Source organism: Eurypyga helias, unplaced genomic scaffold (assembly GCF_000690775.1).
Source record: "Eurypyga helias isolate BGI_N326 unplaced genomic scaffold, ASM69077v1 scaffold33325, whole genome shotgun sequence".
NCBI classification, from domain to species: Eukaryota; Metazoa; Chordata; class Aves; order Eurypygiformes; family Eurypygidae; genus Eurypyga; species Eurypyga helias.
In genome coordinates, this window is record NW_010251391.1 from 12,391 (window position 1) to 38,536 (window position 26,146).

The following is a 26,146-nucleotide window of genomic DNA, read 5'->3' on the forward strand; positions in this document are numbered from 1 at the left end:
CTCAGGGGTGTGAGGCTGCTGCCTGCCCTGCTGCCTGCTCTGCTGCCTCTTGTTCTAGTTGCTCTCAGTGCGTGAAAATTTTGTGAAAAAGTTTAGGGTCGTTATGCATTTTAGGGGGGATAGACGAAACGTCCTTTACACGATTTGTGAGTGTGGCTGTGGCATGTTTAGCCTCACTTTGAGGAAAGGAAGCTGATGTATTTTCCAAGTCGGCCAGAGAGACTTCTCTCTTCCCCTACCTTTTTAAAACTTTGACAGTTTCAACCAACTTCTCAGGAAGACACAGGCATTGTATGCAAATATTTTCCAATGAAACTTGTGCACATAAGCTGCTGGGTAGTGGGGGAAATGTCCCGTACGGGGGAGGAGTCTACAGTGGGTTTTCAGTGCTTATTACACATCAGAAAATCCTTGGAGGTGCATATCCTGAGACCAGAAATCCCAAGAAGTCAGGATTGTTGTGTTTATTTTATTTATTATTACTGGTTTATTTAAAATTGTGGATATTTGGTATGAGCTATTAACTGGATGACATAATGGGGCGAAAAACTGGTGAAGCAGCCAAAAGTGTGCAGTAGGTAAGTGTGCTACATGAGCTCATTCTGGTATGTGTGAGTTAAAAGAGCATTATTTCTAACTGATGTCAGTGCTGAATTGACTCATTGGTCTTTTTTTTTTTTTTTTCATGTAAAATACAGTTGAAGGCCGTGGAAACGTTGTGTTCACAGATTTTGGGGAAACGTCGATGATATGATTATACTCATGTAATTGGATGTGTCATTGCTCATGTTCTTCCTCTTGCCTTTATTCCAGTAATATGTCTGATGCTCTCGCAAATGCAGTATGTGAACGCTGCCAGACTCGATTTGATCCTGCAGAGAGGATTGTGAACAGCAATGGAGAGCTCTATCATGAAAACTGCTTTGTCTGCGCCCAGTGTTTCCGTCAGTTCCCAGATGGACTTTTTTATGAGGTGAGGCCTCATACTGTGCGTAAGAGAAGAGAAATAGCACCATTAAAATGCAAGGAATTAAGTTAAAATTCTGTCAGAAATACGAACGTCCATCTTTCTTGTATGTTTAATTTCTTAGCCCTAAACTTTTGTTGCTATTTTTTTGAGGTGCTTCCAACTTAATTTCTGTTTTTTCCTTCTCACATGCTCCTTCTTATACATCAGTAGCAACAAAAGCTGTGTGCTTGCTCTTTGGGCAAGAGGCATTTCAAACAGAAAATAGAAATTGTTTCTTAATATTTCATTATACGTAAGTGAATTTTGACTTAATTTCTGGACATTTTGTACCAAACTTTTTCCAGTTGAGCAACTGAAGTTGCAAACCCATTTAAAAATGAGCTTGAAATATTTTTACAGAATATGTGCAAGCATGTATTTTGAATAAAATGTTATTTTAAACATGCTGCGTTCTTAATTTGCTGTGAGTTTTAGCCTCATATAGGGGGCATAGTTCTAAATTACATGAGCAAGAAAAAACTAAAGCAAAAATGAAATTAAAGCCAACTGCAGGAAAAGGGATTTGGATATTTCATGATTTTTACTGCCTCATAACAGCATTGCTATTCAAATACACCAGGAAGTTGAGCCATACCTGGATATTTCTTTAAGAAAAATCCTCAGTTTAAAAACAGGTGTGGGGGGCTAGAACTGACAAATTTGATGATCTTGACTAATTGGCCATTTCAATGGAAAAGTCATGCTGAATTATCAAGATGTAAGAGTAGTTCTGTTATTCATGAGGGCTCCTTCTCTCTTGTTTTGTTCACAGTTTGAAGGTCGGAAGTACTGTGAGCATGACTTTCAGATGCTGTTTGCTCCTTGCTGTGGGGAATGTGGTAAGATGTGGTACATGTTAACACCATGGGGTAACAGTTACAGGGCCGTGCAAACCTCCCACCATCGCAGTGGCATCCACCCCCGGGCTGGGATTGTTGAGGACGTTTTAAGGCGCAGGAGCTCTGGAGGGAAACAAAGCATGATACCAGCAGTGGTTTGGGGTGTCCTGGTTGTGGGAATAACTGGGTTGTTTTCCAAGTTAGACTGTAATATTTATTGTGGAATTAAAATGGTAGGATTATGAAGAGCAGTAGACCCTTGATAAGACTGTTTCCTGCATGCTTCTCAAGGTGCTGCTTTCCTTTTGCAGGTGAGTTCATTATTGGGCGTGTCATCAAGGCAATGAACAATAACTGGCACCCAGAATGTTTCCGCTGTGAGCTCTGTGATGTAGCACTTGCTGACCTGGGTTTTGTGAAGAACGCTGGCAGGTAAGATCGAGCAGGAGCTCTGACAGTTTTATCAATATGTTACTGATACAGTAGTGAGATTTGAGAGCGGTCAGTTGTGCAGTGAGAGGTAAAGTTTGCAAAGGTACAGAAGAAGCTTTAAGGAATAGCCTGTCAGGACATGAGAAAATGGAAAGCCAAGGGTATCCTGGGCTGTATCAGCAGAATTGTGGCCAGCAGGTCGAGGGAGGGGATTCTCCCCCTCTGCTCTGCTCTGGTGAGACCCCACCTGGAATACTGCATCCAGCTCTGGGACCCCCAACATAAGAAGGATATAGACCAGTTGGAGCGAGTCCAGAGGAGACCATGAAGATGCTCAGAGGGCTGGAGCACCTCTCTTGTGATGAAAGGCTGAGAGAGTTGGGCTTGTTCAGCCTGGAGAGGAGAAGGCTCTGGGGAGACCTTATAGTACCTTCCAGTACCTGAAAGGGCTACAAGGAAGCTGAGGGGGACTTTTTACAAGGGCCTGTAGTGACAGGACAAGGGGGAACGGGTTTAAATTGCAAGTGGGGAGGTTTAGATTAGATATCAGGCAGAAGTTCTTCACAGAGAGGGTGGGGAGGCACTGGAACAGGTTGCCCAGAGAAGCTGTGGATGCCCCATCCCTGGAAGTGTTCAAGGCCAGGCTGGATGAGGCTTGGAGCAGCCTGATCTAGTGGAAGGTGTCCCTGCCCATGGCAGGGGGGTTGGAACTGGATGATCTTTGAGGTCCCTTCCACCCCAAACCAGTCTATGATTCTGTGAGTTCTGGAAAAGAAGGAGATTTCATGCAAGAGGCTGAATAGGAAGTGAGAAAAATGGATTTTGTGATCCTGGGCAGGCTATTTATCAAGTAAGCTGCTGAGCAGGAAATCAAGATACAGCAAAAGGTCAGGAGGATTACAGCAAAGCCTGTTCAGCATGTGAATCCCCGGTCTTCGGAAATCATTCATTTTATGTACAGAAATATATAAATGGTCCTAAGGTTTGGTTAATGCATTTAATTAAGAAATAAGACATAAAAACATGAAAGAGAACTTGTACAAAACATACCGTGATAAAAAATAAAACAATCAAACAGTTAGCAGATAGTGTTGCACAATTCATAGTTAACTGCAGGCTTTCATATGCCTTGAGCAAAGCCTAGTAGTTTTCTAGAGCTTATAGTCTCACTAACTAAATGGTGAAGAAGGGAGCGAAAGGTTATATGTCTGTACCCCGTCCAGCAGGGATTCCTCTCAATTGCCTCTTCTCTTCCATCCTGCATGCAACTTCTGCGCCTTAGTTTTTGAAGTTGGGCTTAATTGATTTTCTTTTGGTATCTAAGCTTGTTAGAATGGGCTGTTGTGATACATCTCCAGCTCTGAATGATGGAAAGAAGTAAAAAAAATTGTCGTAATTCCAGTCCAGGTTGGGTGCACCGCAGTGTTTTGGTCTTTTTTTTTTTTTTCTCGCCACCATTTCATACCAATTTTCTGTCTACTATGTATAAACGCTTTGAATTTGGAGACTTGAACCAGATGTGCAAGCATGCTGACTTTTCATCAGTCAGGTCTGTCTGAGGAGTGGATCTCTGCTGCTGGCACAATATAAAATTTTGAAGTAGGCTGTATTCATTGTGCAGAGGAAGAGTAGTTACTGAATGCTTTGGGAATTAAGGTTGGGTTGGGCTTTAAATGTCCGTTTAGTAGCCTCTTTGCTCCCTTCCCTATTCCCAAGTGATCAGCCCTCAGTTTCACATCTTGGAGATCAGTAGAACTGCACTTCTGTTTGCAGTTTCAGTAAGACAAGAACATGTGATCTCTTATCAGAGGGGTTCTTGCTAATTGCAGTCCCATAAAAACAACAGAACTTCCCCTCCTCAGGATGAGTTTGGCTCTGGGTGGGCTGTCCCACTGCATATTTGCACCCTCAGCTGATTTTGGTGGAATATAGCGTTCTTGAGTTGGAGCAGTGGTAAGATACATGTTCACAGTTCAGATTTAGCACTTAGTGAGCTTTCATTTGTCTTACCCTCGTACGTTTGAGGCAACATTACAGTCTTTTTAACACAAAACAGGTTGCACAAAGCCTCGCGGAATTTCTCAGCTACAAAAAAATACATGACTGGGTCAAAGGCACCATTTAGACTCGTGAGGCAGGAAGTGATGCGGTTACTGAGGGCGAGAATACGCTGTGTTTCGCAGGAAGTTTTGGTCCCATTGTAGTGGAGAATATAGATGTAGCGATTGACATGATAAGGTACAAAGCATATCAGAAAGATCATCAAGACCATGATGATCATTTTGATAGCTTTTTCCTTCAGGTGTTTCTCAACTCTGTTCCCACTCTTCAGGCTTCGGATGATTAATAAGTAGCATGTCACTGTAGTAACAAATGGGAAGGTGAATGCCACTGCTAAGGACACAAGGGCATGACGTGATGCCTTTTCTCTGTAGAGCTGCAGGCAGATTGTTGTGTTTTTCATCTCGACCGTCTGCACGCTGAGCAGCAGAGGTGCCATTGCAACCCCAACTATAACCCATAGGAAGGCACACGCCAGATGGGCGTAAAGGGACCTGCGGAGCTTGATGGACTTCACAGGGTGCACGATGGCTAGGAAACGGTCGATGCTGATACACATGAGGAAGTAGATACTGGCATACATGTTGAGGTAAAAAAGGAAGCCAGTGAGTCTGCATGGGATCTCACCAAATGGCCAGTGGTTACCAGAAAAATGGTACACCAGCCGTGTGGGAAGTACCAGCACAAAGGACAGGTCAGCCACAGCAAGATGCATCAGGAAAATGTTGGCAGGTGTGCCTGACTTTTGGTCCCGGATGAAGAGCCAAAGAGCCAGGGCATTGCCAACAAAAGCCAGGATGAAGTCCAGGAAGTAGAAGGCAGCAAAAAGGATGTTCTCCAGGTGTGTCTCTTTGCCACATTGCTCTGACGTTTCCAAAGAGAAATTTGATTGATTTGAGCAGTGGAAGAGTAGGCTTGAGGGGTTTGCTGGGCCATTCATTTTTCACCACGGTTTTGGGAAAAAAAAAAAAAAAGCTTCAAAAACCTGAAAGATTTAGACAGTATATTACAAAAGAGCCTGGTTTTGGGGGGGGGGGGGGAAAAAAAGGAAAAACAAACACCCAAAACCCACCCAGAGAACCACACATGGAAATCAGTCATGTCTCCTGTTAGCTAGTATTGGTATTTAATACAGGTCAGTCTGAGTTTAAACCCTTATATTTAAATTCTATATACCTCCTGCTCAGCTGGATTTTCCAGATCGTTAATTTCTGTTGAAGGAACCACGCTAAAAAGCCAGCTAGCTGGTTATGAGCTTGTCTCTAACCTTTGCTGAAATCAGTTCATTAACAGAGTGGTGACATGCTTATGTGTCTGGTTAATGGAACACTGGAAGTGGTTTCTGTATGTCTGGCTGGAAAGTAATTGCTATGTTTAATTTGAAAGCCTGATTCAGGACTGAAGAGTTCCTAACGAGTCAGCTGTTCTGAGCGTGGTTACCTGTTGTAAGGTGGCAGAGCTTAGAATATGTCTTGTTCCTAGAAGAGGTGGAAGACAGGTCAGATATTGCTGTTATTAAAAAAAACACAGGGTTCCTGTAAATCTTTGAGAATTATTTTAGTCTAAAGGCACATGCATCTAGTTCTAACACTACATTTCATCCAACTTTTCAGATGGGTAGCAGCATCTCATTTGAACAGCAAAAGGCACTGAATTGACTCAGAAAAGATAATTAGTAATCCCCATGCTGTTGGTTACTTGTTGAAGTGTCATACTTCCCTTCAGCTTTCTAATTCTCCCAGCATAACACTCTCTCTTCTTCCCTCAAAAGCCTGAACTCTCCACTGTAGCTTATCCAGGGCCTTTTCCATGTAGCAGCTTAGTAAAACTGAGCTTAGGTCTGCCAGTCTGTCTGTCGTCTGCAGGGTCCTGAACAGCAGCAACAAGAAGTGATGAGATTTTCTGGACACCTGCCCGTGGCTTTTTATACTTTTCTCATCTGTGGCCATAGGTGATAGGGGAATGCAGGCAGTCTGAGTTTCCAGCATTGTCCCTGTTTCTTGGATTCCTTAGGGGTGTTAGTGTATGTGCAGCAGTACCTCCATCGTGCTCACCATTGCATTTGGTACTGATTGACCATTTCTCCATAATTTTCAATACATCTTTAAATATATCCATTTTCTTCTACTAAGAATAAAATTTTAAGATGGTTGTTGACATTTTTAGACAAAACCTTTAATCTCAGGTAGAAGCTAGGCTATATGCTGAAATCTTACATCATTAGACAGTTGATTCAAGGCTTTACACAATGCATCCAGCTTCCCAACATAACTGATTATTTGGATATCTAAAAATACTGGTGGCTAATCAAAAAACTGAAATGGGATTAAGAGCAGACCAGTATATTGGAAAATGGAAACAAAATTGGTTTTGTTTGGCTGCTGTCACTTTCAGGTGGACAGAAAGCTCCAACGGCTAGAGATTATTATGCTGGACCACTTCTGTTTTGTTCACAGTTGAAGAGACAAAAGTCAGCAGAAGGGAGACTGAATACAATTCAGAAACTGAAATTTCTTCCTGTGGCCACAGAGGGGCCTTCTCACTCCATGCATTGCCTGGATACCTTGCATGTTTATGGCACAAAAAAGGCTAGGTTTGAGTGTATGGGTACCGCTGGCTGCATGCTTCTTTGTAGTCCTGGAGATGGCAATAAATTATTAACTTGGAATTACTAGAAGTGCGTGTGCAAGGAAGAATGTACATCCCTCTTTTTCCAAGGGATATTTTATCTATAAAAAATACATGTGACATCTTGCTTTCCTGTACAACAAGAAAACTCCCTGTTGCAGTTTTCAATATGAATTTCCTGGATTTGCAGAGGAGCTGGCAATTTTTGTTTCTAGTGTTTATTTGTCCCTTACAAAGTAAAACCTGCAAGTATTTTTGATTCTCTTGCATACCAAAGGAGAAACACGCTGAGGCCATGCCTTTTTACTGGCTGTTAATTTACAGTGGTACCTAGCGCTTGATGTTCTGGCTATGTACCCTTTTTTTGTGTCGGGCACTTTGTTTAAATATGCTTTCCATCTGCAAAAAATGTAATCAGGTGATCACCTGTCAGTGATCGGGGGGTCTGATGGCTAAGCATTTCTGTGTACATGCTTGTGTCACCACCTGAGAAAGCAGTAAATGTGGCTTGTATCAGCTGAAAAGGCAGAAGCAAGGGTTGTCTGATGGAACAGACAGGGTTGTCTCTGTTCAGGAAGAGATGCAGTAAACAGACTTTTTCCCTGTTTACAAGTGGAATACTAGGGGTTTAGCAGCATGATATATTGAACTGATTCTATTAGAGCTGATTTACTAAGGAGGATCTTTGTGATTCAGATTCAGCTGAGTGTCAGTGCCAGACTTGGAATAGCCAAGACTTAAAAGTCGAGTTTTGTCCTCACTGATGGCAGCGTTGAGTGTGCCGTTGATTTCTATCTGGATATGCTTTCACTGCAAAATACTGTGGGGTGGAGTAGAAAGGGGAATGTCAGAGCTGTCTAGAAGCCTGGTATGTCAGCTATTATCTAATTGGCTTTTTAGAGCAAGGTGAAGACAGGTGTTTTTCATTACCTGGCCAGAAATCAGAAGTATGCGTCATTCTAATTTTGCTTAGGTTTTAAATTAGAAGGAAATTTTAATCAGATTTTTTTACAATTCTGTTTGTTGACGTGAAAATTGTGGTGTAGCACTTGAGTAGGTTAGGAAAAGAGATGACCTGTCACTAGAATTCATTGTTGAGCTTATTTTTAGAACTGATATGCTTTCTACAAAATGCTACAACTTTACAAAGGTAATAGTTCCTTGACAGTGTGTTGTGTAGACAGTTGGGAAAGCCCTTTGCTGTTATTTACAGTTCCACTTCCATTTCGCCTGGTTTTATCTAATCAATTTAAAAGGAAAGTGTTTAATTTTTAGGTTTTTTCTTTGGTTTTTGTATGTTATGCTTACAGAAAACCCACTCAAAGTCCTAGAAATCTTGTTGTACTAGTATGTATGAATACTAAGAGCAAACTAGAAACCTTCCCAAATGACCTGGAATGTGTAGTTTATGGTAAGCTGTGTGATGCAAGAGACTTTGACTCCACAGACAGAAAACTACTTTAGGAGCCTGGCTCATTGACCAGTAATTTCCACCTGGATTGCACTCCTAGTGTTGTGTGAATATTTAGTGATTTATTTATTGCTAAACAGTGCACTGTTCTGGAATGAGCCATTATCTCAGGCCTCCCACCGTTGAGCTGTAATGGGGATGTCTCTGCTCATTAGAAATGCATGCACACTGACTGGATTTTGTGCCCTGTTCTCTTCTGCTCAGAAACAAACAAGACAACAATCCACAGGGTTGTCAGTACAGACACAACCTGATTACTCTTTCAGCAGATGTTCTATCTATCATTAATGAAACAACTAATAAGCATAAGAAATATTTAGCTCATTATAAGTTAGTTACCTGGCTACCTTTTGTTGTAATGCCCACTGAAGGTAAATTTGAACTATATGTTAGGGTTTGTAGTAGATATCAGAAATTCCTGTTCTTGCTCTCAGCTAGAGCAGTTTATTCTTTGGGATTATGCTACTTTGTGGGGTTTTGATTATGGTTGTAGTGTCTTGTTCAAATGGGAGCGTCTCCTGTCTTTCACTGAAAGTACTCATCTTCAGAAATGGTCCACTTCTGACTGAAATTACTCTCCTGAAAACCACTCCCTGCTGAGCCTCACACCCTTCAGCTGAAATACTTTTTTCTTGTGAGCATTAAAGCAGTGTCAGAGAGCACTGAACATACCATACAACTGTCATTTTTCCTGGCACAAATGGCTGTATGTTAGGTGCAGAAGTTTGAAAACTTTTGTGTTTTGGAGGAGTGATGTAGAGTGAGGAAATTATTCTTTGAAGTTCAAAAAAATGCTCCATGTTCTTAATTTCAAACATTTCCTACTATATTCACCCGCCTCTGCATGGGTATCTTTCCACCTTACTGACACCAGCTAAACTAATGCCATTAGGAAAGCTCCTTCATTATTCTGCTAACAGAAGTTTGTCTCTTACCTCTTTACTGTGCAGTCCTATGAGAGGGTCCTTTTGGGGAAAATCTCAAGGAATTCCTTCTGATGACAGCAAGCCAAATAGAAGCAGCAACGGTGAAAACTAAGATGATCCAAAAAGAGCACACAGTTTCAGAGTTGCTGAGGGTGGAGAGGGAAGCCCCTCTATATAGTGTCCTTCTAGCTCTGATAGTGCATTATCAGCTCAGGCATACAACAGAGCAGGGGAGAGGACACCCCAGCACTGAAGAGCAGTCTTCATCCCAGCTGAGCTCTTGGCACTGGGGTTGCTGCTGCTGTTATAGATATGAACACACTGTATGAATATTCCAGTGTTCATGGTGGTTACTAAGGGCTGCTACTGAACTCCCAGCCGTGAACACAGACTTCTTGGAGTCCCATGGTTATTTCAGGAGGGTGGAGAGAAGCATTGTTTGGGGGAACTCTGGTATTAATAGACACAACAGGACATTTCAGAATGGGATAATTCCATAATGGTGGGAGTGGGGAGGGGGAGAGGGAGAAGGGAAGAGGGAGAGGGGCGGCTGCTATGGTAACAGCTTAGTGTGTCCAACACTTCCCTTTGCTTGCAATAGAGGAGGGTCTATGGGATGGCAGAGAGGATTTGTGAGTGGGGAGGGGTTGATAATAGTTTATCAGTGCAAATGGCTGAAGGCATCTTATTCAGCTGCATGAGAGGGGTCTCTTTCAAGACACTTGCTTCAGGGTCCCTATGTCCTGCCCCGTATAATTACTCTGCATTTGACAGTGCTGAATAAAATTGATGCCTTTATGCTGAGATGAGCACAGCTGCATGTTTCCTTATAATGGGGTGCTGTCTGCTTTTTCTGGACTCCGTCTGGGCAGACAGTAGTTCCAGTCCTGGAGAGAGACACTTGCTGACGGGAGGACTCAGATTTGGAGAGAATAATAATGATACTTAGCACTTAGACAGGCGCCTGCCAGCTGAGGGTCATAAATGTTTGAGGTCTCACAACAACATCTGTGTTGTATTCTTATCCCCATTTTACAGATCTAAGGGTAAAGTGATTCATTACAGCAGAATTTTGGAAGGGGCCCTGCAAAGAACCCACTACTTCAGCCATAAATCTACCCTTTCCATTTGAACTTTTCCTTTTCTCTGGTGTCTGTTGCGAATGACCTGTAAATCTCAGCCAGTGTTTCACATAGTGATGTAGTGAAAGGAATTAAACAGGCTTGTCTGTTTTGTGACAAAGAAACCTACAGAAGTCATTCCTCTGTCATTTTCTTTCTATCATAAATTCTTCCCAGCCTGCAGCATTGCAGCTAGAGGGCTAGGTAATAGACAAGCAAACTGAACAACTTCTCCTCAGAGCTCCTAAATATTGGGGTAAAACTGGTGGCTTCCAACAGCCTTTACAGAAGTTTGCTAGGGCTTTACCTAGGCTTTTCGAGCAGAAATTTGGAGTATCTACCTGTTCAGGACTGTACTTGTAATATGTTCTGGAACATGTGTTAGGAACACGTTACATTTACCAAAAAGAATTGCAAAATTGCATAATTCTCTGTTTTCTTTCACTTAGGATTAAAAGGAATTTGTAGGAAGAAGAGCTAGTATTCAGTGGGCTCTTGTTTGTCCTAGCTGTTGAGGACTAAGGAATCCAGCCATGGTAAAGGCATTCCAGCAATGTGCTTTGGTTTAATATTTTTTATTCTCTCTCCTCGACTCCTTCCCAGTGCTGTAATGCCTCTGTTACAGCTGGATCCCATAGTTAGTAAGAGAGAGGGGATGTTGCCACCTTTCCTTGCTCACCTCTCAGAAAGGATCTAGAAGAACTGGAAAGGTTACCTAGAAGAATGACAGGGTGACATCCCTGATGGGATATAAAACAGTGAACGTTGGAGGAGTATTCTAAGAAATACAACTCTGTGACTGTTCTATCCACATGCTCCTCTGTGTAACTAGTGTGAAAGACAGGATACAAAACTGAATTACCTTTAGACTGACCTTGGAAGACACTTATTCCGTTACATAAAGTACATCCTACAGCATGCACCTCACACAGTTTTAGAAGAAAGAATTTATAAATATTTTCTTTTCTTTACTTGGTTTAACTAGGCATCTGTGCAGGCCGTGCCATAACCGGGAAAAAGCTAAGGGACTGGGAAAGTACATCTGTCAGAAATGCCACCTGATCATTGACGAACAGCCTCTGATGTTTCGGAATGATTCCTATCACCCGGATCACTTCAACTGCACCCACTGTGGGTATGTTCTCATATTCTAAACTCTGACAGAAAAGGAGAGAGACAAGCAGTACAGTCCGCAGTGCAGTCCTTTCCGAGGCCTCAACTTTGCTGCCTTCACACTGTTGAACAGACAGAAATTGTGTGAGGAGGAGTTCAGAGAAATTTGGAAAGCCTACAGGAACTTGAGTTTTATTTTGCTATTCATTGTTCTTTTATCCTAAACGTGAGTGACACTATTTTATACTGAAAATGAAAATAGTTCCTTGGTACAAACTTACCTAAAGGCTGTGTGCAGTTTGCAGTAACAGCGCTGTCCGAAGACAGCTGTTGACAGGCTATTCAAAATAGTTGCACTTTGCATTCTTGGATATAAAAAAAGATGTCAGTCTTCTGGCACAGTCCATTGCCATGCTGATAGCTGTCTGACCTGAATGACTTACCATGAAGGCAGTATAATTGGAGCATGGTGCTGCCCTGGAATGGGTAATAGTGCTGAAGGATCAAGTAAATGGCTCAGTGCTGAGCACTACTGGGATGGTCCTTGTACCTGAGCTATCCCAGTCAAACATAGCTCGAGTCTTTGTACGACACTGCTTTGTTCCCTGTCAGTGCACCTTATATTTCTGCCAGAGTATCTAGCACGAAGACACGATATTCCATGTACGTTCTCTTGCCTGGTAAACTGAGAAAGCTATTTTACAAAAATGGCTTGACAGTAACTGAATTTCACTAGCTTAATCTAATGACTCTGCATTTGTAGCATCAGTGTTGCCAGAGTATGTTAACTTTCAAGTTTAGTCTTCCAAAACTTCAGCTCGGGCATTAAAGAGCTTCACTTGGTGCTCTTACTTCTTGTAGAGGAGAAGCTGGGAACACAGGTGAGGTGTCAGAAACTGAAAAAGTCCTTGGCTTGGTATAAACATTACTTAGCAACAACTGAAAACGTTAGTATGTTATCGATATTCTCAGCACGAATCCAAAATGTAGCCTCATACTAGCTCCTGTGAGGAAAGTTAACTCCATCCCAACTCCATCCCAACTAAAACCAGCACAACTTGTTTCTGTTTTCAGGAAGGAGCTGACTGCTGAGGCCCGGGAACTGAAGGGAGAACTGTATTGCTTGCCCTGCCACGACAAGATGGGAATCCCCATCTGTGGAGCCTGCCGCAGGCCCATTGAGGGACGAGTGGTCAATGCTCTGGGAAAGCAGTGGCACGTTGAGGTGAGGCCTCTCTGAATCCGGAACTTCCTTCAGGAGCCATTTTGGAAGCAGACTAGTGCTAGTTGGAAGCTACAGAGATGTACATGATCTGTAATACATGAATTCAGACAAAATCCTATTGTTTGTATTTCAGGTTGTCTTCACCTATGTAGTGAATCAACACAGCAGGGACACCAGGATAGCTGAAAATTATGCTTTCACAACAGTAATAACCTTAATTTTAAAATGCTTGAGCCTCATTGTAAAGATTCTTGCAGAATGTGGTTCACTGGACAGCATTTACTTACTAAGAAATGTACATATTTACTATGAAGCACTTGGATATATCCTCTTCATCCCCAGTTAACAGGTTCATAACGGTGTTAGAATTTGCACTGTAGGCAGAGCCAAGTGCAATTCTTGCTTTTTAAGACTTTTAAGCTCATTGTTTCTGTAACTTTCAGCTGAGTTGTCACAGCTTGCTCCAAAGCTTTTTAGTGATTTATGTTTTTAGTGATTTAAGCCTCCTAGGGCTTGATTGAACTGAGAGAGATAATACTGGTCATTTGAAGTGCATTCATACCAACCATGTTTTATGTTGGTTTCTCTTCTGTGAAACAATCAAGATAATAGTCCACAAGTCTGTCACTATAGCCACAAGATGATCGCCCTTTCAGCAGGTCTTCTACCTATCTTTAATACAACCCTTAATTACTATAGTAGAATAAATATTTTCCTCTTTTATTATACTTCCATAAAGATTTTCCTGTCTGAGTTTCATTAAAGCATTGAGAGGTAACAGTTTCAAACTGAAAGCAGGTAGATTTAGATTAGATACCAGGAAAAAGTTCTTACTGGGGAGGGTGGTGAGGCACTGGAACAGGTTGCCCAGAGAAGCTATGGATGCCTCATCCCTGGAAGTGTTCAAGGCCAGGCTGGATGAGGCTTTGAGCAACCTGGTCTAGTGGAAGGTGTCCCTGCCCATGGCAGGGGGTTGGAACTGGATGATCTTTAAGATTCCTTCCAACCCAAACCAGTCTATGATGAAGCGTCTTGTATTAAGCCATGATTTGCAGCCATGGAAGTTTTTGCTTGTGATGGAAAAATCTCTTTGCATGCCACTGAATGTCTTTTGTTTCTTTTACAGCATTTTGTTTGTGCCAAATGTGAGAAGCCATTCTTGGGGCACCGACACTATGAGAAGAAAGGACTGGCTTATTGTGAAACTCACTATAACCAGGTAAATTCTGCCATCTGTACTGTAGGTGTTTGCTTTGACTGGCAAATGCTTTTTTGCATTTTGCATACGCAAAGCTATGCATATTTTGCGTAATCTGAATTTGTAGAGGCTTTGCAATATTAAGAAAGAAATTAGTGCAATTTTAACAGAAGAAATAGTTTTTCATGGTAGATGAGAAAAGTGATGCTGAGAACAGCATAGAAATGTCTTGGGGATGTTGATTTTTATTTGTGCCATTGACAGAAAAAAACACTGACTAAAATCCCTGTAATTCTACTCCAAAACTATTTGTGTGCACTTCTTTGATAATTGCTTGCTTCTGTGGGCCTAAGATAAATGTTGTGCTGTCTAAAGCATGAGAAAATGATGTTTCAAAAGCAATTAAAACCTATTTTTTCTGTATGATTTTGCTGAACATCTGTGAGTTTGTCAGATAAATTTCTTTTTTTCTTTTGTCAGATAAATTATTCTCTTATAAAAGATCAGTGTGACTGTTTTGAAAGTAGCTGTAGGTTTTATTTTTATGTATGTAGCTAAGCATCAGGAGATGTTTGTCTATAGTAAGCATCATATTCTACCAATCCTCTTTTCTCCAAATTGCCATGTGTACAGGATTTTGAGATCCTCTAACAGTGGTGGAGTGTGAGGCATCAACAAAAAAGGTTTTGTAGTATTTAGTGGTATAAGATTCAGAGGAACATAGACTGTTTGGCAAGTGTATGAGAAATTATTCAGAAGAGTTAAATTGATAAATCTGGGACTACTGCAATATCTGGGAATTCTTTGATTGTTAGGATTTAATGTTCACACCAGCTGTGTAATTTGGGGAGCCTGAGTAGTCGGTAACATGAGTTCCTGTTCTTATTTCTTTTGCTGTGCAGCTCTTTGGAGATGTCTGCTACAACTGCAGCCACGTGATAGAGGGAGATGGTAAGATTTGTTCTCTCCTTGTTTTGGGTTGCTGTCCTTGTTCCCTTTGTTAGTGCAGCTGTTGCAGTCCCACAGTTTCAAGGCACCAGTGTTTCTTGTCACATCTGGCCTCATTTGAATTTGGATACAAATCCAAATTCAGATAATCTGGCAGTTTCCTCTTATTTTGTGCTTTTGCAGTGGTATCAGCTCTTAACAAGGCCTGGTGTGTGAATTGCTTCTCCTGCTCCACCTGCAACATCAAGCTTACGCTGAAGTAAGTCAGTGTTTGTATTTTGGACCACATGAGACATTTGCCCCCTAAGGCAGGGTATCAGCGTGGGGGAGCCATGAGCCAGTGCCTCTCTGAGGGGCAATAAATACACCATTTCTCTGTGGGAGCAGGTGTTTATAATTCCACTGTTTTCCGAACTAGAAGGTAGCTGAGACTTGGCATCCTCTCTAACTGATTTTCCCTTATTAATCTATGATGTAAGAATGTTGGGTAAGAGGAGAACTCATTCAGCAGTACAGAGTGAAAGCTCTAAACTTCAAGTAACTGCCCATCCTGAAATACCTGCAGCCTCCACATCTCCTTAGTCTGGATGCTCCCCTCCATGACAGTATTTGCAATTGTTTAGATTATTTTGAAAGAAAATATTGTTAGTTACCTCAAATATGTAGAAGAGGGACCAAAACCAAAGGAATCCCACATTTTTCCTTTCTCAGGTTCAAACTCTTATCCTACTATGCTGCATTTGCCCCACTGGCCTGGTACATGAAGGAGCTCTAATTCGTCGCAAAGAGAACCTTTGGAGTGACACTTCCATTCCATGATAACAACATTATTGTTTTAGACTGTTACCTATAAACATACTGCAAAATCTTGCTGTTTATTTAACTAGCAATACTAAAGGCCCTTGTTCCCTGATGAGAATTCGATCTCTCTGGTCATACTTACATGACCAGATGAGGAAGCGAGTTGTTTTATATGTACAATAGAACACAAAACACAGCATTTAGGTAAATGCACGGAGACTTGATGTAGTGAAGTATATAATTTGCAAATACCATTTTAATAGCTTGCTCTTCTTTGTGTTAAAGGAATAAGTTTGTGGAGTTTGACATGAAGCCTGTATGCAAGAAGTGCTATGAGAAGTTCCCGCTGGAGCTGAAGAAACGCCTGAAGAAGTTGTCAGAGCTGGCATCCAAGAAGGCACACCCCAAAGCTCTGGACTTAAACTCTGCTTAAACAGGTCTGTCAGTCTGCTGACTGCACTCTTACAGTCATTAGCTGCTGCTCACAGCAGCTTTTGATCACAGAGGCAATTACTAAGAACAAGTGAAACCAAAGATAAGTAGTACCTTCCCCTGCTTCTGGAAATGTAGCTTGCATCTTGACTACCCCTTTTCTCAAGCAGTTGTGTATTAACACTGGCAGAAGGAGGAATGTGATTTCTGCCTGAGCAGTTTACAGGCTGGCTATTAATTGGCTAATAATGACTTATTCTACCTTTGTGGAATTGTACACAGTCTTCCTTCCTTAATTTAACTGTAGTTCTCTTTCCATTCCTCTATAGTCTAATGAATATGGAAACAGTGATTGAGTGTAGGAGTGGAAGAAATGTGCAATTTGCTCTGTTTCAGTTAAAGTCTAAAGATTTCTTTTCTTACCCTAGGTGAAGACATTTTTAGTTTTTTTAATATGTAGGCAGATATTCTGAAAGCTGTCACTCTTTGCTATAAGCAAGATGTTCTGGTCTTTCTCCAGATTTCTACTGAGCACATGCAGATTCTGTACAGTCCTTCTGGTTTGCAGTTTACTGAAAAAGCCCAGGAACCAATAGTTATTGCATCTCATCTGTACTGCTTGCTTGTCTGGCTTAGGTCCGGTGTTAAGACAGCTGAAGAAGTTTGCTTTGCTGCTTCCCTGTTCAGTACTAAGGACCTTTCAGTTGTCAAGGCCATGTCAGCCTCTTCAAAATAGTTGGGCTTTCCTTAAGGAGGAGGTGGCTATGGGAAACAACAGATTTAGTTAGAAACTGACACTATAATTTTCTCAGTTTGTTCTCTGCTACTACATGGGTACTAGAACTTGTAATGGTCAACACAAAACATATCCTACCACTGGCATAGCTGACATTTTTTGAGGCCATGTGGCTTTAGCCATGGTTATTCTTTTACGTGATGAAATCAGATTGATAATGTGGTACCAATTTAAGCGCTTTAGTTTTCCCATTGTTCTCACTTTATTTGAAAGATAAATATGCTTGTTGGTCACATTGCAGAAAACCCAATTACATGAAGGGGTGTCTAATATTTACAGTTTATAGCAAACGTGTACTTGTGCAGAAAAAAAAGATAATATTTTGTTTAAAATTTTCACCCAAATGAGAGTTTCCCATCACATTTCTTTTTAAGACCTGTGTATACTTAAAGAGGGGACCTCAGACATGAATCTGTACAACTTAAATATGTAGTTCTGCTCTGTAGTTTTGCCTTTCACTAGTGAAGTTTCACTGGTCCTACTGTCTCTTCTAGAACAACCCAAGGTGCTGAGAAATGTACTGGTTTGGAACCAGTACGTTTCTCGATATTTCTTTAGGGGTGAGCCATCAGCAGTGCTGTTCCTGAGTCCACCCATGTGTTGTATAATCATAGTAAGCTTCTGAGACCTCTGGAGGTTCCCTCCATAGTTTCTTGTGCTGAACCAAGCTAAGCAGCCTCAAAATCCTGCTCCATGAATAGCTGGAGACTGTGCCTGCCCTTTTATGAGGTTGACGGGATGGAAGGCACTGGAGGACTGCTGTCTCTTGAATGAGTTAAATTCCAAAAGTGGCTAGTTTAGTAGTTCAGATGAACACAACAGCTGGGCCTAGGCACCACCCTGCAGCCCCAGGTGAATTAGCTAGCAAGAAGTTAAAGCTTCCTCACTTCTTGTGTGTGTGAGCAGCAACTGGATTGGGGCAATAATCTACCTTAAAATTGTCCTCACTGACATCCCACTCTGCTCAGAATAGATCTAGACAAGACAATAGCTACATCGCTATTGATAGCTGTTAACAGGCTTGCTGTAGCTTCTACCCATGGAACTGCCCCACTGATACCACAGCAGTGGTGGGAAATCCTGGTTAACTGTGTGCAGTCCCACGTACAACACCATGTCATAGGCAGTGGCTTTGCTAAGTCACTTTCCTTCAGCTGCTTTGCTTTTTGCTGCTGTTAGTTACCATAAATGTTTAACTGGGGTATACTGCATCCACTGTAACACTGATGGGGGGATAGGCCTAGTTTTAACTGTAGAACTCTTCCATCCTCTTCTGACCAATACACACTGTATGTTACAGTAATAATACCTGCTTTTGTCACGGCTTTAGGAGGACACATGGTTAGTCGCTGTTACCTCACCAGCCTTTAAATGGTCTTCTAGATAAGGGCACAAAGAGCAGCATGTCTTTTGGTGCAGTAGTATATGGCCACTGCAAAGAGTGGCCTTGTAAGCCTATTCCTTGGCATTTTTTTCACTGCATAAGACACAAGAATTACTGATCTAGGTGCAGTTCAGTATGTTATGCAGATTCTTCTTAGCTTAAAGCATTCAGGTCTGTTCCTATAATCTGACTCACAGGCCATGTCTAATGCTAAATCTGAGCAGCTGTGTACATTCAGGATTCTGGGAAGATGGTGTAGGAACACACAGCCGCAGAGCTACTGGTGAATATGGGAAGACTATGTAACTGGCAGGCAATAGGCAATATTCTTTCAGTGGCCACTCTCAAGTTCAGCAATGGAAAATGCACGTATGTAGAGGTGAATGGAATTACTTTTGTACTGCAAGTAGAGATTTAATGCGTGATACCACTTCGTCTCGTGTTAGAAATTCAGTAACGTAGTCAGCTTCCATTTTGCAAGGACAGTTGATGTCATTCTCTTTGATAAGCTCTTCAGTTCTCTAGGATTTGGATTATCTCCTTATCTTCAGAGCATTTCCCAAAATTAGTGAGGGGAAAAAATCATCATAATCCCTGATCGGTATATTAGTGGAGGCTGATGTTCTCTGAGTAACTCTTAAGTTATTAATTTTTCACAATCATTTTTCCTATACTCCTGCTGCCCAGAGTCTGCAATGTGCAGAGTTACAGTAGTGAGTAGTACTGTCATACCCTTTGTGGGACAGTGGAGTTGAAGGAGTAGGAGAAATAACTATAAATAGTTTAAATAAATGCATCTTCCTCTATTCCTTTAGTCCACTTTTTAAAAATGAAGGAAAATATAATGCAGATGTATGAATTCTCCCTTAGTGTGTTGGTAGGCTGACAGGTTGGGTTTCGGTTTTGTTTTTATAAATGAAGTCAGGGTCTCAGTCAGAAATGAGCTGCATGCTTCTTTCCATTGCTGTAAATAGACATGCTGGCCAAAGTCATCTGAGGTATCACACCACTGGAGAGTATAGATTCAGATCAAGGTTGAACTTGGCTCAGAAATCTACACTTACTAAAAGCTGTTGTCTCATTATATACATTTATAGTTTACATTCATATCTATACATACTGAATTAAAATCACTAATATTCACTGAGTACACTTGAAAATGGTTTTGCTTTTAGAAACCACAGTATGTGAAGCTTGTTTGCATTCAAAGGGTATGTTAATCGCTTACAATATTTCTTTATGGCAGCCTACTCTGCTCTCTAGTGTTTGCATTCTGGTCTTTATTTCTACAGCAGTCTGTGCAATGTAGGCAGATGTTGTTCAACCTTCTGTACAGAGAGTTTCTAGATGTCACATGGTTTGTATTAGATGATGTGACTGATGCTTTTTAAAAACGTGGTTGGATGGTGAAGGAATAGATTGCAGACAGACGTAATAAATGCGGTTGTACTAGTCTGTAAAGCACTGTTAAGTGCTGAGGATGGCATGGACTGAGTAAAAGAATTAGCAGCTACTTGCCTTGATGAGCAGTGTGGATTCTGCACCGTGTGGAGCTTTCATTTTATCACATTGTTTGTGCTGTCTAACCGAAACTTGTGATTGTGGATTCAAATGTTGTAATACTGTACCTTTTGATGTTCCTGTAATAAAGTTAACTGTGATACATTTTAAAACTTCACACAAAACCCAAATGTCAAAAAGTTGTATGTTGTACAGTAAAAAAAGAAAAATCACAGTTGCAGTGCTGAGCCAGAGAGCGTTACACACTCTCGGGCTGTGGGGATTGTGCAAATGTGGTGCACTGTGGTGGTGAATTCACGTTTTGGATCTGTGCTTCTGTGGTGCTGTGTTGGTTGATGAGGATGTGCAGAAAAGGTTATCGTCTTTTTAGAGGCTGTGCTGTAGAAATTGTGTTGTGTATATGACAAGTAGATGGGTTGCTATGATAATTTACAGGCCGTAGTGGATGTTTGGTAGGTGTAGGCTGCATGGATCTAGAATGAATATTCGCTTCTCTTGTTAAAAAAAGACATTGGAGTTGATTTTCTGCAGTGTTTATTTAAAAACCAGAAACAATACCGTTTGGCTGCAAAATTTCTTTTTGTACAAGTGAAGTATTAAATGCTTCTGTCTTAGATCAGACATAGGATGACAAAACTACTCCGAGTCTTTAGTCTCAAACGTTCCCATTGCCAGCAATGGACATTACAGTAGGAAGATCTAATTGCATGCAAAAGGGTCAACTAACTCTGACAAGTGTGGCACTCGCTGAGATGCACAAAGATAGTGGGGCTCTTCCCTGCCACCCATGTACAAGACTCCCATTAGCCTTTGAATTTCACACATGCTCATCTGAGGGAACAAGAGAACCATTGTGCATACATTGGCAAATCTGGGAGATCTAGCAGAGCTGCTTTTCCAGCACTGCCAGATCGTGTCCCAAGGAACTTTGTGTAAATGCTTTAAGACATATCCATGTTTCACTGTGAGCGAGGAAGGGCTCATCACTGAGGAAGGAGTACTTGTTCTCTGATGGGGTAAGCATCTAGGCTGACTACCACCATGGTGCATATATGCTTTTTGCACTCTGGGCACACTCTGGTTCCTACAGGACCAAATTTACAAAGGTCTGAGAGATGAACAAGTGCTAAATCGAATTTTACCAATCAAAGTGCCTGCTAAACAGGAAATAGAAAAGATCAGGAATTATTCTTGTCTCATGAACGAATGTCTGCATAACTGCAAGCTGAGGGCATTTTTAAAGAGCAGAAAAGTCTCTTTTCAACAGCAGTCTGTTAGACTGAGTTGTCTGATTCTGATTTGTACTGAATAGCACATCTATAACTTGAAATAAGAGGAACTGAGTAAAAGTAATGGACCCAAAATCCAGTCTGATTTCAGAGTTTGTTTATGCTTACTAGGAACTGTAGTAGAAAGCAGTTGTTAGTTTCCAAGTGCATTAAAAATGTGGAAGAAAGAAAACTATTTAATTTAAAGAAGGCAGTGGTAAACCAGGGGCAGCCAGCTAACAGCAGCATGCAGGAATGACAGTTATATTCTGCTGGTAACTGGCTGTCATAGTGTACTGTGACTTGCAGCACGTAACCTAGGGATAAAAGGATGAAAACCAGCATCTTGCCTTTCAAGGTTTCCACTTATCCTAAGGCATTTCTCCGTCCTAAAATTTCCAATTGGAGGAAAAAAATAAGATTACCTTTGTTAGCAAAGACTCAAGGAGTTTATGCATCTGGTAAGAGCATGTACAACAAGGGGACACTTTATTTCCAAGAGGAAGACAATTGTTAATGTTTGTCTCTCTTTAAGAATGGAAGAGATTTAGAGCATCAGAAGAGGCTCTTGTATTAGGGTTCCTTCCCCCCCCGCCACCCCCATATAACATTAAAATACAGCTAAACTTTCTCTAAATCCAAAATCTGCATGGAATTCTGATACTACATCTGAGACAGACAAGTGTTACAGATATTTGAGAGCACACGCTCACTTGTGGTGATATTTCACCTCTTGTAGTATTTCTTTTACACAGTTCGTTCAGTGTGTGATCAGAAGACTGATCATCAAGATTAATATTTTTTTAAATGGCATTCCTTCTGGGAGATGAAACTACAGGTATTTTGGCACAGATATAAGTCATGGGTTCTATTTCCACTCTCAGGCTGGGAGGTTCTTCTGCTTGTTTACAGCATTCATTAGCAGGCGTACATAGGATGTTAGCAGGTCATCCATTTTGTAACCCTGCCAGGAAAGAAAATTCTTAAGTCTCAAAGAGCTCCACAAACAAAAGTAACTTTATCTTCTTCTTAGGTTCTTCCCTGCATGGACATTTTTTCTTCCAACAGCAATCACTCTTCAGTAAATTATTTATCTGTTCCTCCTCCCTCTGCTCTTCCCTTCACAGATGTACAAAACTTCACGGAGCATAGCTTTACAGTCTCCTTGCCATTCATGCATTCTATAGATTGACATCTTGTACTTGGGAATCCAAGCTTTTCTGTGAGACAAGTTAGCCCTTAAATGTTTTTATGTTATCCTTACGCGTTTACCTTTAAATATCGATACAGTGATGCTTGTCTGAGTTTGTGGACAATCTGAAACCAATTCTTAAAAAGGTGATACCATTCACTGAAAAGTGTAAAATCTTACAAGGATGGCGTTAGTGCATAGATGGATCAAACCACGCAAGACAAAAAGCCTCTTACGTATTTTTGTGGCTAAGTGCAGTCTTTTCTTATTGCCTCAGATAGATAGAATTTTGATGTATGGGAAGAATTTGGGAAATTATAATTTTTTCTTGTCTCTGGCTTATCTTGTCTTTGCATCAGATGGCATTATATAGCACTGAACCAGTTCTAAACCACAATTTTATCAACATACCAGCGAGTGCTTTTTTTATCTGCATTGGTCTTAACATATGTTTTGGCACCATTGTTTTGTAGCAATTCTGGATGTAAAGGAAAAATTAGGAGTTTCTTGTGTTTAAGTTGACAAAACTCTTCTTACCAGAGATGTTTCACATAAGATCCGGCTTCCTCGTACCAGGTTCCCTATTGTCATGTGAAAGTATGTGCTCCCACTGCTCCAATTGGAGATTTTGTTGAAGGGGTAGACTGTTAAAATATCCTGTAATGGGAAACAAACTGAACTAAAGAACATTTCTCAAAGGAAAATGGGCTGTTGCGTAAGAAAACCTGTAGAGCCAGAGCATTCTTTTTCTTTCCCACTTTATTTATAAACACAGTGGATCAAGGTAGGGCATGAATCCAGATTAGTGGTAAATTGTATTTTCACCAAGCAGGTGAGTCTTAATCACTCTAATAAGACTTCCTTTCATTATATGTTGATCTTCGCCTTAGCAAACTGCCGTTACATTTACAATCATCTAAAACTCCCTGGGTATTTGTTTTCTCAAGAAAAGCAAATAGTGATACTCATAAATGCTTTTGCCTGGGGACTTGGTAAGATCAGACTGGGTTAGAGAGCTGGTAAACACTGTCATTCGACCTGACCTTTTAGACAGCTTGGGTTTCCTGCAAAGCCTTTTTCTGAAGCATGTTCCCTAGTGCACTGTCCATCCATGTGTATGCCCGATCTTCCCACTTTGCCCAGGTCCATCATGATTACTGCTTTTTTTCAGAGATGCTCTACACTGTTTCCTTTCCAGTATAGAAACTGCAGAGAAGTGACTTGAGGCAATAGCATTTTGTTCAGTTTCACACAAAATTAATAGAGGGACTCTATCCTCTCCTACTATTCAGGGAGAAGGTCCTGGTGCTGTCCCTAAGTTGGAATGGTCAGTTAAATCCTTCCTTAGACAGACCCTTGAGAAGCAACTGTTACCTTTGTCTTGTGGTGTATCAGTGAGACTCCTTGCTTGTTGATTGCAATCAGCACAATCTCTGGGAAATTTGGCTCCGAGGTTTGCTATAAACAGGTAGCAGAGCAAAATAAGCAGAAAGTGAAGAAATGATGATCTAAATGATCCATATCAGATTCATAGTGACCCTTCAGAGTGTCCAGTGCTGCTTGTTCTCTTTACCAAATAAAAACTGAAACATAAAGCTCTTCAGTATTGTGTAACTGTTGCTAAGGTTGACTTTTTTTGCCATCTATTGATGACTTAAGCAGCTGCTACATAAAAGCAGAATTGTTTTCGTTATTTCCTAGGCTATCTGGTAGTAGGCTTAATGGTTGGTTGCAAACCAGCTAAGAGCCTAGCGAGGAGAAATTAAAGGTAGCAAGTAGTAATCGTCCTGGAGTTATCCACTGCAGAATGAGAGGATTAGTACAGTCCTGTTCTGAGGGCAGAGCCTCCAGAGATACAAGATCTGGCAGCATTTTGTTGTGGAGAACAATGCCAGGACAATTAAGTATCTACTGCAAGGTTGTAGTATTAGGTATTACAACTGGAGCAACATCATAGCTAGTAAATAACAGGCATAGTTCAGAGTGGATAAAGAACCCCTCACTTTCAGGTTTTCCTCAATGGATGATGAGAATTCAGCTTTATCATGTAATCTCTCTTACACAGATACGGAATTACAGTCAGTCCATTTTCCCCAGTGGTGGTCTACTACCAAAGCCCTTCATCCAGGTCTCAAAACCTACCTTCACCTCAAAGAAGGCTGATCCAAATGTTGGCCACCGGTATACCATTTTCAAGAAGGCAATCTTGGCCTCATCCACAGTTTTTCCTTCGTGTTTACTATATGCTGCAATAATGCTCTGTTTAGAAAAAAGAATACAACGCGTATTCAGTTGGAAACAGGCAGGTTTCCAGTGTCCAGCATTAGCACTAAAGACAGCATCAGATCATCCCCAAGATCAGTCTTTTTGCCCACAGTAACAGAAGAGTCTGAAAATGAAAATAGCCTACCATGCCCCGGGGCAGGGTGGAGCCAGAACCACCCCAGTGTTCCTTACCAATGAGCTGGGTGAAGGAAGCCCAGGAGCCCAAGGGAATGGATATCAGGGCAGAGGGGCAATATGGGATGAAACAATTCAGAATGCCCACAGACCTGTATCACATTTTCTGCTTTCAGAGAGTGTCAGATCAAAAACGTAGTGTGGCTCGATGTCTGTCTTCTATCATAAAGCTCTGTGGAAGGAGTATGATTAGTGGAAGCTGATGTTCTTACCTTCTTCCACTCATCTGGTGAGATTGCTCGGAGCAGATTGTCTGGCACCAGCTCCTTCAGGATTTTTGGGATGGTTGCCAGCTGTGTGCGATCATTGTTGAAGCGCACTTTATAAATCAGCCCTGCCAGCTGGACAGCTTCATCCTTGGAACACTTGTGGTAGCCTCTGAGGTACTTTGGCAGCTCCTGGAAGAGATCAGTTCTGAATCCAGACAGAACGGGCTGAAGCAAACACTGACTTATGCATTCTAAAGTTGTGAGGTCAGGATGTGAGTCTTGCCAAACAGAGTCCAAGGATGTCCCAAGAACTTTTGACTCCTGGAAGTTGTCTGGATGATCTCTAAAGGTCCTTTCCTACCCAAACCATTCTGTGATTCTCCACACAATTATGGAGCAAGACAAGGAACAATTAGGTAAGGGAGCTGTGATCCTACCACAAACAATATAGCTGAGGTGCGAACACTCTGAGAAGTAAATCTGCTCCTGAGGCTGAACTGTGCCCTCCAGGCATTCCTCTGGAGGCTCTATAATGCAGGCATTGGTGAGGGAGACAGTAATACTCCAGCAGGCTTACTTTCTCAGGAGTATTTCTTAGATCACGTTGCCTACTGTTGTATTTATGCTTTAAGGAGCTGGTTACCTGATGGTAATGAAAAATGGAATCAGCTTTCAGATCCTTCCCAGGAGTTACATTCAGCCACAGCTTTCTCATGAAGTACACCTCATAAGCCACAGACATAGTAGCCCCTAAGGAAACAACATCTTGTTAGTAAGCTCTGTATCACTGCAGAGTTCTGCAGGTTTTAGATGGCTTGTGAGTTTCTTCAGAAATGTAATTCTGGTTTTAATAGTAACAAACAAAATTACTAACAAAAAGGTACAAAAGGCCACTTTAGGTGACTGAGGAAGTGATGAATTATCAGTTCCTGGGCACTGATCCTGTAATGATCTAAGGTGCAGGCTATTCAGAGATGGAGGAGGAAGCTGAAGGTGCTGGCAATGCGAGTGCCTGTTATTTCTTGGTGCTCATGACAGCTGCCTGTGGATGTGCAGCACACCTGGTTCTGTTATAGGGATGCAGGTACACTCCCTGATGGCTGTGTTTACAG

At 41.4% G+C, this 26,146-nt stretch overlaps 3 protein-coding genes across 3 annotated transcripts in view; 1 reads left to right on the forward strand and 2 right to left on the reverse strand.

Annotated features, from left to right (window-relative positions):
- Window positions 1-16,486, forward strand: part of LIMS2 (LIM and senescent cell antigen-like domains 2) — a 23,288-nt gene extending 6,802 nt beyond the window's left edge. The window contains exons 2-10 of the mRNA XM_010152022.1: window positions 814-973; window positions 1,782-1,848; window positions 2,160-2,280; window positions 11,473-11,622; window positions 12,675-12,825; window positions 13,952-14,044; window positions 14,926-14,974; window positions 15,155-15,230; window positions 16,058-16,486. Of these exons, the coding sequence (XP_010150324.1) occupies window positions 814-973; window positions 1,782-1,848; window positions 2,160-2,280; window positions 11,473-11,622; window positions 12,675-12,825; window positions 13,952-14,044; window positions 14,926-14,974; window positions 15,155-15,230; window positions 16,058-16,205 (1,015 nt within the window). The 3' untranslated portion in view covers window positions 16,206-16,486. The remainder of the gene's footprint in view (window positions 1-813; window positions 974-1,781; window positions 1,849-2,159; window positions 2,281-11,472; window positions 11,623-12,674; window positions 12,826-13,951; window positions 14,045-14,925; window positions 14,975-15,154; window positions 15,231-16,057) is intronic.
- Window positions 4,247-5,281, reverse strand: GPR17 (G protein-coupled receptor 17). The gene has a single exon (XM_010152020.1). The coding sequence runs from the start codon at window positions 5,279-5,281 to the stop codon at window positions 4,247-4,249; it is 1,035 nt and encodes a 344-aa protein (XP_010150322.1).
- A 5,567-nt stretch (window positions 16,487-22,053) lies between the features above and the next one.
- The window catches only part of MYO7B (myosin VIIB), a 45,648-nt gene continuing 41,555 nt past the window's right edge, over window positions 22,054-26,146 (reverse strand). The window contains exons 44-49 of the mRNA XM_010152023.1: window positions 25,678-25,784; window positions 25,038-25,223; window positions 24,508-24,624; window positions 23,740-23,823; window positions 22,903-23,022; window positions 22,054-22,137 (exon numbers count right to left, since the gene is read on the reverse strand). Coding sequence (XP_010150325.1) covers window positions 22,054-22,137; window positions 22,903-23,022; window positions 23,740-23,823; window positions 24,508-24,624; window positions 25,038-25,223; window positions 25,678-25,784 — 698 coding nt within the window. The remainder of the gene's footprint in view (window positions 22,138-22,902; window positions 23,023-23,739; window positions 23,824-24,507; window positions 24,625-25,037; window positions 25,224-25,677; window positions 25,785-26,146) is intronic.

Coding starts and splice junctions, on each gene's coding strand:
- GPR17 (XM_010152020.1), bottom strand. CDS start 5,281: ATGAATGGCCCAGCAAACCCCTCAAGCCTACTCTTCCACTGCTCAAAT.